The sequence below is a fragment of the Microcaecilia unicolor genome, chromosome 2, assembly GCF_901765095.1.
Source record: "Microcaecilia unicolor chromosome 2, aMicUni1.1, whole genome shotgun sequence".
NCBI classification, from domain to species: Eukaryota; Metazoa; Chordata; class Amphibia; order Gymnophiona; family Siphonopidae; genus Microcaecilia; species Microcaecilia unicolor.
This window is the reverse complement of record NC_044032.1, coordinates 80842243-80855109: the sequence shown is the minus strand read 5'-3', so window position 1 is coordinate 80855109 and position 12867 is coordinate 80842243. Positions and strand designations below refer to the sequence as shown.

At 39.8% G+C, this 12867-nt stretch overlaps 1 protein-coding gene across 1 annotated transcript in view; it reads left to right on the top strand.

Moving 5' to 3' along the window:
- Positions 1-12566, top strand: part of PLCXD3 (phosphatidylinositol specific phospholipase C X domain containing 3) — a 217050-nt gene extending 204484 nt beyond the window's left edge. The window contains exon 3 of the mRNA XM_030192187.1: positions 12095-12566. Within this exon, the coding sequence (XP_030048047.1) occupies positions 12095-12251 (157 nt within the window). The 3' untranslated portion in view covers positions 12252-12566. The remainder of the gene's footprint in view (positions 1-12094) is intronic.
- Positions 12567-12867: the final 301 nt, after the last annotated feature.

Sequence of the window (12867 nt, the reverse complement as noted above, 5' to 3'; positions counted from 1 at the left end):
TATACATGCCAGTTACAGACCAATTTCTTTATATATATATATATATATATATATATATATATATATATATATATATATATAGCTTTTTAAGAAGGGAAGGGAAATGGGACTTGATATACCGCCTTTCTGAGGTTTTTTGCAACTACATTCAAAGTGGTTTACATATATTCAGGTACTTATTTTGTACCAGGGGCAATGGAGGGTTAAGTGACTTGCACAGAGTCACAAGGAGCTGCAGTGGGAATTGAACCCAGTTCCCCAGGATCAAAGTCCACTGCACTAACCACTAGGCTACTCCGTTCTGAAGCTGGTGGTAAACCTCTTCCCCTATTGCAAGATATAACTACTTTGGGGTTTTGCTGTGATGATGCTTTGAAATGTAACTTTCATACTATAAAATCTTGCTTTTTCCATCTTCGTATGTTGCGACAACTGAAGCCTAGATTTACTGATGCAATTTAAATAAATTTATGCATTTGTCACTAGAAGACTTGACTACTGCAATTCTATTTTGATTGGACTGAATATATCTAGCCTTCAATGTTTGCAACTGGTGCAAAATACAGCTGCTCATTTAATAACAGGGTCTAAAAGAGCTGATCACTTCACCCCTTTGCTTTATTATTTGAATTGGTTGCCTGTTGAGGTACATATCAGCTTTAAATTGTTGTGTTTGGTTTATAAATCATTCCATTTGAGACATCCAGCTTACCTTTGCAACAAGCTGCAGAAATATACTTCCCAGCAAGATCTTTATTCTTCACATAAAAATCTTCTGCAGCTTCCTGTTAAACTTTCATCCACTAGAAGATGAAAATTCTCATATGTTGGCCCTTTTCTCTGGAACTCTTTGCCTGAAGAACTTCATAATATTTCTTGATATTCTGTGTTTCGTAAGCTTTTAAAGACCTGGATGTTTCATCAGTATTTTACTTTTTTTTTGCTATAACCACTACTTGCTTGGTATTGTTAATCTGTAAAACTTGTATTGGAATTATTATTTTCTATCATTTGTAATTTGTAAACCGCTGTGGCATTGTGGTATAAAGCAGTATATAAAATGAATAAATCCAATCCATCTGCTCTCACCAATCCTATTCGAAATGAGCCTTTTGCTGTAGTCTTTTGGCAACATATTATTATTATAATTGTCTTGTGGCAACATGTTAGATTTCTCAGTTAACTTTATCAAATTGTTGCTCATACCTTGCAATATAACCTCTAGAATACATTTAGATAACCTTAGGAATATGGTCTTGTTAAGCCCCATGTGTAAATATCTAACAATTTTCAACAGTTGTATAAATTAAAATATTAACCTTTACTTTCAGAAGTTGCTTGTGATTTAGAAAGTTACAAAAGTTTGACAATCTCCTGGCTAGGTAGGATAAATTTAATGGAAATGCTGATTCTGCCCTGGCTACTGTGTTTACTCAGTTCCCAATTGCTATTTCATAAGACTTTTTTGTACAACTAAAACATCATATGCAAACATTTATTTAAAAAAGGCAACAGGGCAAGGATAAATTGTATTAATTAACTTTACCTAAGGAAGAAGTGAGATGGGAAATCCCCAATTTCCAGCTATATTGTTGGTGCACATGTCAGAGGGTCATTGCTTTTTGAGGAAATCCTGCAACCATTGCTAACTAGGATAAACTTGAAGGACTTTGTTTTAACCCAATATCCATTTATGCTCTCCCTTTTGTAGATTCTGCCAAAAAAAAATCTCTGATACTAAAGACATGGAAATCATTAAAAACTAACCTGTTCAAAAAGGCATACCCTACCGACCCAACTTAAATGCCTGTACCCTGCAACACAACGAAACCAAAGCTCGTAATGGACATATAATAACTCTTCCTCTCTATGATTCTCTTCCTTTCTACGATTCCCTAATGTGTCTGTACACACGAACCTTATTCTACCACAACATTACTGTATTTGTTCATACCGGAATTAGTGAATGCCTTTATGGTACTATCAGGCTTATTTTCGAAAGAGAAAGACGCCCATATTTTGACCCAAATCAGGAGATGGGCACCTTTCTCCCGTGGGCGCCCAAATCGGTATAATCAAAAGCCGATTTTGGGCGTCTTCAACTGCAACCTGTCGCGGAAACGGGCAAAGATGACGGGGGCGTGTCGGAGGCGTGGTGAAGGCGGAACTGGGATGTGTTTATCGGCCGAGGAGAGATGGGCGCCCTCGGCCAATAATCGAAAAAAGAAAGGCGTTTTTAGTGCGAATTTGGGTAACTTTTTTGGGGACCCCTTTTTTTCATGAACAAGTCCCAAAAAAGTGCTTTAAATGACCAGATGACCACCAGAGGGAATCGGGGATGACCACCTCTGACTCCCCCAGTGGTCACTAACCCCCTCCCACCAAAAAAAACCCCAACTTTAACAACTTTTTTTCCAGCCTGTATGCCAGCCTCAAATGCCATACCCAGCTCCATCACAGCAGTATGCAGGTCCCTGGAGCAGTTGTTAGTGGGTGCAGTGGACTTCAGCCAGGTGGACCCAGGTCCATCTCCCTGCTACCTGTTACACTTGTGGTAAATGGGAGTGCTCCAAACTGCCCCCAAAACCCACTGTTCCCACATCTAGGTGCCCCCCTTCAGCCATAAGTGCTATGGTACTGATGAAAAGTTATGGGGAGTGGGTTTTGGGGGGATTTGGGGGGCTCAGCACCCAAGGGAAGGGAGCTATGGACTTGGAAGGTATTTTACTTTTTTTAAAATTGTTACAAGTGCCCCCTAGGGTGCCCAGTTGGTGTCCTGGCATGTGAGGGGGGCCAGTGTACTACGAATTCTGGCCCCTCCCCATGACCAAATGCCTTGGATTTGTTCATTTTTGAGCTGGGCGCCTTCGGTTTCCATTATCACTGAAAAACAAAACCGCCCAGCTCAAATCCGCACAAATCCAATGCATTTGCCCGGCACAAACCGTATTTATTTTATTTATTTATTTATTGCATTTGTATCCCACATTTTTCCACCTATTTGCAGGCTCAATGTGGCTTACATAGTTTTGTTATGACATTAACATTCCAGGATGCCAGATAGAATTAGTAAGGTGCAGAGACTGAGTAAGGGAACAAGAAAGGGATGTATTGAAGGGTAGGTATTGAGGTGGGCTTTCGTAACTGATTGGGTTGGTGTGGTGGATTGGTGAAGCTATGGATTCTCTTTGTAGGCCTTGTTGAAGAAGTATGTCTTCAGAGATTTGTGAAAGTTGGTTATTTCTTGAATTGTTTTCAGGTCTGTAGGTAGTGCATTCCATATCTGCGTGCTCATGTAAGAGAAGGTGGTGGTGTGCATCAGCTTGTATTTTAGTCCTTTACAGCTGGGGAAATTTGCGGGATGATCTTGTTGCGTTTCTGGGAGGTAGATCCACGAGGTTTAGCATGTAGATAGGGGCGACTGTGTGAATGATTTTGTGTACAATCGAAAAAAAAGATGGACGCCCATTTTTTTCAAAAATATAGTCTGTCCCACCCCTTCACGTACCCTTTCTCGGAGATAGACGCCCATGGAGATGGGCGTTCGCGTTCGATTATGCCCCTCCACATAAGCCACATTGAGCCTGCAAATTGGTAGGAAAATGTGGGATACAAATGTAACAAATAAATAAATTAATAAATGTTCCTTTCTTCCCAGTGCAATAAAATTTGGTTAAGGTCTTTAAAATGTGAAGGTCTCCCCATTTTATTCCTCTTGTACTCACCTTGTACTCACCTTATCACACAAAGATTTAGGAGAGCAGCAACTTTGGGGTGACCTCAGACCAAGAGGGTTTCCCTTATAGTCATCCAATTTCTTGATGATAGGATGTTTAAGGAATGTGGGGGAATTATTTATTACATTTGTATCCCACATTTTCCCGCATAGCAGTAGGCTCAATGTGGCTTACAGGTTCCGGAGAGGAGAGTACCAACTCTGGGAATATATACAGAGTGGAAAATAGAGTAACAGTAGGTGCAAGGAAGCTGATAAGCTTCCAGAAAAGAGAATACAACTCTGGGATGAATATATAGTAGCATATAGAGAGAAGTAATCCCAATGAGGCTGATAAGTCTCCCGGGATGGGACTACAGCTTCTAGTGAGCAATAAAGAATAGGATAAGGGTAGAAGTACACTTAATTATAACTGGAGTGGTAAAAATCGTACAGTTTGAAGTAATAGGATTATTTGGAAGGGGTATTGTTCATTTCTTAGATCGAAAGAAATGATGCATTGTTCATGAATTAGTTCGGGTCTGCTGGGTAGGCTTTCCGGAAGAGGTGAGTCTTGAGGTCTTTTTGAAATTTTAGATGGGTATTCACAGTTCTAATGTTTTTAGGTAAAGCATTCCAGAGCTGGGTGCAAATGTAGGAAAAACTGGATGCATATGTTGATTTGTATTTTAGTCCTTTACAGTTTGGGTAATGCAGGTTTAGAAATGTTCTTGATGATTCAATGATGTTTCTAGTTGGTAAATCGATAAGTTCGGTCATATAGGTTGGGACCAGACCATGGATCATTTTGTGGACCAGAGTGCAAATTTTGAAGGCTATTTGTTCCTTGACTGGTAGCCAGTGCAGTATTTCGTGTAGGGGTTTAGCACTTTCGAATCTTGTCTTTCCGAAAATGAGTCTAGCTGCCATGTTCTGCGCAGTCTGGAGTTTCCTTAAGATCTGTTCTTTGCATCCCACATATACGGCATTACAGTAGTCAACATGTGATAGTACCATTGTTTGAATTATGTTACGGAAAGTTTCCCTTGGGAAGAATTGTTTGATCTGTTTGAGTTTCCACATTGTATGGAACATTTTCTTCATGGTGGCAGAGGCTTGGCTCTCCAGGGTTAGGTTGGTGTCAATAGTAATTCCAAGGATCTTCAGTTTGTCCAGGGTTTTTATGGATGAAGGGAGGTTTGTTTTGTGGTGAGAAGAGAGAATTAGATATCTTTAGTTCAATACTTTCAGATATACCAGTTTGTAATTCATGCTGAACGAGTCTTGTCTTTTAGAATGTCTGCTTCCCTTTGAGAAAATGCTTTTTGATAAATTTAAGAAAAAGGGTGTATTAACCCACTTGCACCAATCTGTCTACTCATGTCAGGACTCTAATCCATATATCTATCTCACATAATGGCACAAAAGATATCGGCTACTATTTGGATACCAATCTACATTGCATGCCATATATAGGCCACACATACCAAAAGCTTAACTCAGTGCAGTTTACAATTAAGAATAGGGTATACCTTAGATTTACAGGAATTTTAAATCAACAATTATTCAGTATTATTTATTTATTGCACTTGTATCCCACATTTTCCCACCTATTTGCAGGCTCAATGTGGCTTACAGAGTTTGGTTATGACATGATCATTCCATGATATCAGATACAATTAGTAATGTACAAAGATTAGGTGAGGGAAGAGAGAAGGAAGGTGTTAGGCAGGATATAAGGTGGGCTGTAATAATTAGGTGAGGTAGTTTTGTAAGGCTATGGGTTCTCTTTGTAGGCCTTGTTGAATAGATGTGTCTTCAAAGATTTGCGGAAGTTAGTTATTTCATCAATAGTTTTCAGGGCTGTAGGTAATACATTCCACAACTACGTGCTCATGTAAGAGAAGGTGGTGGCGTGTATCAGCTTATATTTTAAACCTTTACAGCTGGGGAAGTGCAGATTGAGAAATTTGCGGGACGATCTTATGGCGTTTCTGGGAGGCAAGTCCACAAGGTTTAGTATGTAGATTGGGGCATCTGCGTGAATGATTTTGTGCAGATCTTGAATGCAACTCGTTCCTTGAGTGGGAGCCAGTGAAGTTTCTCTCTTAGGGGTTTTGCACTTTCATATTTGGTTTTTCCAAATATGAGTCTGGCGGCGGTATTCTGGGCTGTTTGGGGATTTTTGATAGTCTGTTCTTTGCAGCCAGCGTACAGTGCATTACAGTAGTCCAGATGACTTATTACCATTGACTGTACCAAGGTACGGAAGATGTATATCGGGAAGAAAGGTTTTACTCTTTTGAGTTTCCACATGGAGTGGAACATCTTTTTCATTGTGTTCTTCACGTGAGTATCGAGTGTGAGGTTTCGGTCGATAGTAACTCCAAGAATTTTTAGATTTTGTGCGATGGGGAGAGAACAGTATGGTGTGGTTATTGTGGAGTAGTTGTTTTTGTTGTGTTGTGAGGTGAGTACGAGACATTGTGTTTTCTCTGCGTTGAGTTTCAGCTGGAATGCATCTGCCCAGAGTGCATGATTTGGAGGCTTTGGTTGATCTCATTGGTGATTTCGTTTACATCATGTTTGAATGGGATGTAAATCGTGACGTCTGCATATATGTAGGGATTAAGGTTTTAATTGGCTAGAAGTTTGGCTAAAGGTATCATCATTAGGTTGAAGAGAGTTGGTGAAAGTGGGGATCCTTGGGGAACTCCACATTCAGGTATCCATGGGGGTGATATGTCCGCATTTGTTGTTACTTGGTATGATCTTGTGGTCAGGAATCCTTTGAACCATTTGAGAACTGTACCTCCTACTCCAAAGTATTCTAGTATATGTAGTAGTATTCCATGATTAACCATGTCAAAGGCGCTGGACTTGTCGAATTGTAGGAGGAGTATGTTGTTACCAGTTGCAATTGCTTGTTTGAATGAGTTCATTGCAGATACTAGTATCGTTTCAGTGCTGTGATTTGACCGAAATCCTGATTGGGACTCGTGCAGAATTGAGTGTATATTTAGGTAATCAGAGAGTTGTTTCGTCACTATGCCCTCCATGAGTTTGGTTATGAGCGGAATAGATGCTACTGGGCGATAGTTGGTTAGGTCCCTTGTGCTTTTCTTAGCATCTTTTGGCAGCGGAGTAAGTAAGATGTTTCCTTTCTCCGTGGGAAAGAGACCATTTTGAAGCCTGTGGTTTATATGAATTGTTTGGGGGCGGATCTTATTAGGCTATTGGGGCAGATTTCTAATTTGCATTGTGACTTGGTGTATTTTCCGAGCCATTGTGAGAATTCATCTGACGATATCGTGTCAAAGTTGGTCCATGATCGATCTGCTGGGCTTTCCCCAGGTTTTGGATCTAGACATTCAAGGATGCTTGTGTATTCAGTGATGTTGGTAGCTATCATGCGTCAGAGCTTTATAATTTTTTCATTGAAGTAATTCACAAGATTGGTTGCGGATGGGTTGTCTGTGTTAGAGGTAACCGGTGTAGTATTTAGAAGATTGTTTACAAGTGAGAAGAGTTTGTGTGTGTCCTTGTAGTTTGGTCCTACTTTGGTTTTGTAGTACGTTCTTTTAGTTGTCTGATAGTGTATTTGTATTTTCTTTGTAGCTGTTTCCAGTCTTTGAGTGTATGCTCGTCTTTTTTCATGCTCGTTCTAATCTTCTGACCTGTGTTTTTAGTTCTTTCAATTCTTCATTGTACCATGGTATTGAGTTTTTTTCTATGTGTGGTTCTGGTTTGAATTGGTGCTATGTTGTCTAGTACTGTTCTGCATCTGTTGTCCCATTCTTGGAGGAATTGGGGTGAGTCTGTGGGTGTTGTCCATTGGTCTGTATAGAATTGCTGCCAGAATGTTGGTGGGTCTATTTTGCCTCTCGTAGTATAGGTTTTTTTTATCCTGTTTTTGTTGTCTTTTTTGTTCTCCAGCAGAGGGAGAGGTTTGCTTTGTAGTGATCGGACCATGGTGTGGCTGTCCACTTTGTATCTATAGGTGTGATATTAGGTTCTGATGGGAATTTGTGGGTAATAATGTCTAATGTGTGCCCTTTGTTGTGGGTGGGTTGCATGTTTGGCCAGTGAAGCTCCCATAGTTGGAGCAATTCCTTGCATTCAAGTATATTGCTTGATTTGGTATCTTCAAGATGGAGATTGATGTCTCCTGCTATGAGAAGGTCCTGGGTGGAAATGCAAGTATTCAATATGAAATCCATAAAGTGTGTTTGTGAGTCTTGCCAGTTGCCCGGGGGTCTGTAAAATAGGATTAGGTTTAGGTGATCACGTAGTTTGGGGTGGTTGATTCTGACTGAAGCTATTTCAAGTTGGGGAAGCATAGATTCTGCTGTTGTTGTGACTGTGAATTGTGATTTATAAATTATTGCTATGCCTCCTCCTCTTTTTCCTTCTCTTGTCCAGTGGGTAATTTTGTATCCTGGGGGACATAGCTCTAAAATTATTGGATCTTTGGAGTCATGGATCCAAGTTTCGCTAATAAGTAGGAAATCGAGATGTTCATCAGTAATCTAGTTGGTTATAATTGTGGTTTTATTAACTGCTGATCTGGCATTGATGTAGCCTATTTGTATTAGTTGGTGGTGTTCAATTAGGTTTGAGGTGGTGATAATTTCTATCAGTTGTCTGTCTTCTTGGTATGAGGGTTTGTTAAGTTCTTTCTTTCCTTTCTGTTGATGGTGTCCGTGGATAGTAGGTTTTTCATGGCCTTTTTTGATTTTTTGAATAGGCATATTGTGTGTGGGTTGCGTGGATGGTTTGTGAAGTGTGGGACTATTGTTGTCTATGCTCGAGGTTATGAGTGCGTGTTGGATTAGGGTGAGACAGTAGATAGTTAGGAATAGTTTATTGGAGTCCATATCAGTGTTAGTTTGTGTGTTAGTTTGTGTATTTAGAGCATTAGAGGATGTCAAATCGGTTATCAAAACGTAATACTGTTGCTTTAAGGTTTAAGAAAGGCAAATTACAGTTCTATTTGCAGTATCATGCTATGAGATGCAAGTTTTAAATTACAGTTCTATATGCCATATCATGCTGTGAGATGCAAATTTTAAAAGCAAGTTTTAAAAGTTCTATATGCAGTATCATGCTAAGAGATGCAAATTTTAAAAGCAAGTTTTAAGTTACAGTTCTATATGCAGTATCATGCTATAAGATGTGGATTTTTAAAATTAACAACTTGTACATTTATGAAACAGCCAGGTTTTACAAAAATTAGAGGGGTCCTTTTACCAAGCTGCAGGGAAAAGGGCCCTGCGCTGGCAACAGGGGCTGTTTTTCCCGCATGCCTGGACCCTTTTTTACCACAATGGGTAAAAACATCCCAGGCACACATGGCCATGCAGTAAGAGAATTCTTACTGCATGGCCATGCAACAGGGAGCCCTTACCACCACCCACTGAGGTGGCGATAAGGGCTCCCTCGCTAATCCAACGGTAACTGGACAATGAGCGGCAATGCCCAATTACCACCGGTTTAACATTGTGCAAGCCATTTCCAGGTTTGGGAGTACCGCCAGTGGCTGTGTTGTGCTGGTGGTAGTCCTGAAAGAGCGAGTGGCATGCCCGTGTTGGGCTTAGTGCTGCTTTGTATAAGGGCCCCAGAGTAACTTGATTCAATGTGTATATTGTGAGGAATTTTTATTCCACCAATATGCAGCTAAATCACAGAAAGACTGGTCAAATTCAATGTTATAAATTAAGCTCTGAGGGGAGGGAAATTGAAGAGTCAAGTAGTCTTGAGCTAATAGCATAGTTCTTCCTATAAACATCAATTAAAGTTGTCATCTGTTTAAGAACCTGACCATACAAAATTAGGAACACTAAGCAATCTAGTCAAAAACATTCCACAATATAGGATCTAATGCTCTGCATAATACACAAATGTTTGATTATGTATGAGATAATCATGAGGGCAGAATCAGCATGTCCATTAAATTTATCCTACCTAGCTAGGAGATTGTCCAACTTTTGTTACAACACACTGGCTTCAGATTTGGGATACAAACTCTTCTGACCAGTGCTAGAGATAGTGTGGGCAAATAGATATCTTCCTACATTTGAGGTGGCACTGTCCTCTTTTTCAATGCTTCTGTAAGCAAATGCGTACTCTTCTATCCCAGATTATGAAGACAGACATTCACCTCTCTATAACAGGTTTTCTACTAGGAGAAGACCCTACTTGGACAATGCCTTATCAATATGTACAAGTTTTTAAACGAATGCTATTGGTGGCCAGAAGTGTGATTGCCAGGTTTTGGAAGAGAGCTATTTCCACCTCTGAGACAGAATGGTTACATGAAGTTTGAGATATAGTTACCATGAAAAGATGATATAATAATTGAGAGACCAGAAGTACAAGTTTGACAGGGACTGGGCTCACTTCCTAGAGTATATGAAGCACCTTATTACTATGTACAGATTACTTCTACTGGAGGTAGGTCTGCTTCTATTGCATCTAACTCTTGGGCCCTGTTTACTAAGCTGTGCTATAGGAATGTATGGGTGTCTTTAGTGTTAGCACATGCTAATTTTCAGTGCGCGCTAAAAACACTAGTGCACCTTAGTAAACAGGGCCTCGTCTTCACTGAAGGTATGCAATTAAATATTGGCACTTTTGGGGGCTTAACCTCTCTCCCTTAGTTATCCACTTACATTTTGAGGTTTCATGATTTATTTAAGTGATGCACCCTTTACTTAGGTTACCTGAAAGAATACGAATAATCAAGAGAAAGTTTTGAATTTATAAGACTGATTATGATGCTATTATATGATAACTATGAAAAACTCTACACTTTGCCCACCAGCTTCCTCCATATGTTTGATGGAACGAAGTAGAAAGTCCCAGCAGCAGTGGATAATATGGTCACAGTTAGAGGCTGGCCTGCCTGCCAAACCTGAGGAACATTTAAATGGTAGCAGACCTTGGAGGGTGACATCTTGGTGAGAGCGAGTGGTTGGTTAGTTGGTGTTGGATGGGTTAATTGGATTTGAACCTTCTCAAGGATATTGATTGGTTTGGCGCAGCGGGAGACTCTTGGGCACAGCTAGTGGGATGGCCAAGGAATATATTTATGGGAGCATTTTGAGTAGGGGCTTTTTTTTTGTAACACGTGTTCTTGTGTCTCACCCTCCCTCTCTTAGTTATCAACTTCTAAAGTTGGGATTGTTAATAACACAGTGGTCATTTTTTTTCTAATGAAGATATGGCCTGTTTGTATTCTGTTGGTGAAGTGTGTATGAGAGGGAGGGGCAGCTGGGAGTGGGGCCTATTGGAGTGCCATTGGAGGGCCTGTAGGTGCCAGATACCATTGTTATTTGATAAACTACCGAGTAGGTGCATCATGTTCATTCTCTGGCCGTGTTCAAATCCAGTCTAAAAACTCACCTTTCTGGGGCTGCTTTTCCATCTTAACTCCCTGGTTCTCATAATCATAGGTGTGTGGCTTTTAATTATTTTCTTAGGGGTCCTTTTACTAAGCTGTGGTAAAAGGGGGCATGTGTTAGCATCAGTGTGTGTTTTTGACATGTGCTGAGGCCCCTTTGTATCGCAGCGGGTAAAAGGCTGTTTGTTTATTTTTCTTAAAAAGAAATGGCCATGCGATAAGTGAACCACTTGACATGCGGCCATTTTGGGTGGAAGCACTTACCACAATGCATTGAGGTGGCAGTAAGGGATCCTGTGCTAACTCGGTGGTAACTGGGCAGCACCACCAGGTAAGTATTGGCGCTACAAAAATAGAAAATATTTTTGTAGCACCGAAAGTGGCATACGCTGGGGGTGAGAACTACCGCTGGGCTCCTGCAGTTTCCTGGCAGTAGTTCTGGAATGGCAAGCGGTAAGCCCATGTTGGGCTTACTGCCACTTAGTAAAAGGGCCCCTTAGTAAATGATAACCCAAAGGCTCTTGTTTGCCCTGAGTTTAGATGGTTCATGCTTCATGGATTTTACAGTCTTGTATATATATTTTACAACACTGGAAAGATCTAGTAGCATTATTGGAATGATAAGTAGTAGTTGTAGTAGTACATGTGTAGGAAGCATCGTAACAGTAGTTAATGTCATTGCAGAATAAAGCATAAAATGGAACTGATAACCAAAGACAAGATGCTGATATTTTTATCTTAATAATGAGGTAGCAGTATATACAAAAGTATTGTCGAGATCATCAGCTATATCTTTAATAAAGAAGTGCCTTTATTTAGATAAGTTTCTAGAGACGGAATGATTGATTTTAAAAATGTTCCTTTCACATAGGATGAAATGGACTGAAAGCTGCCATCTGTGTTGTAAAAACTGTAAACTGCTCATGACTCATTCCAGTAACAGTCTTTCTTTCTTTGTTTTTTCTCTTTTTTACCAGAGCTCTTCCTGCAATGATGCATTGGGTCCGCACACAGAAACCAGGAGAAAGTGGTATCAATATTATCACCGCAGACTTTGTAGAACTGGGCGAATTTATCAGCACTGTCATAAATCTCAACTATCTCTTGGATGAAGAAGAAGCCAACACTACATGATAAATGTACCGTACATGTTTACTTTCCATGAATCATATGAAAGGAACCTACTTGTATTAGAACATGTATCTTGTAACACACAGATCTTCCTGTAAAACTTTGACTCTCTAAGGTGTTTAGGGCTAGCAGTGGGTGGGCTAAGGACAACACTTGGATTAGGATCTTTTGTCAGTTTAATATCCATATTTTGCTTCTCTTTTGACAAGCAAACTATTTTTAAAAACATGCACAGATAAATTGGAGTACAAACGTTAGAGGAGACACAAATTTTTCTCAATATGGTTTATTTTCTTTTAGACTTATTTCTATTAATAGGGCTTCCACCTTCAAAATTAAAGTGAGAAAAATAAATCCATGTCAGATACTAAGAATGAATTCATTGGTTTAGCTTATAGTTTTGGACCATAAAATAAATGCAAAATGACAGCAGGTGTTGCTTTTATACAGCAGAAAAGCCTTGATTTTGCTGGTGGAATATATGTATATATCAAATATAGATTGACACTGAAGCTTTTTGTGGGAAAACAAGACAGAGGACTTAATGGTCAGTAGATGGTAATTTTATTGCTGCTGAAGGCTGAGGGAAATAACTACTTCTACAGGTCTCTGTGCTTTT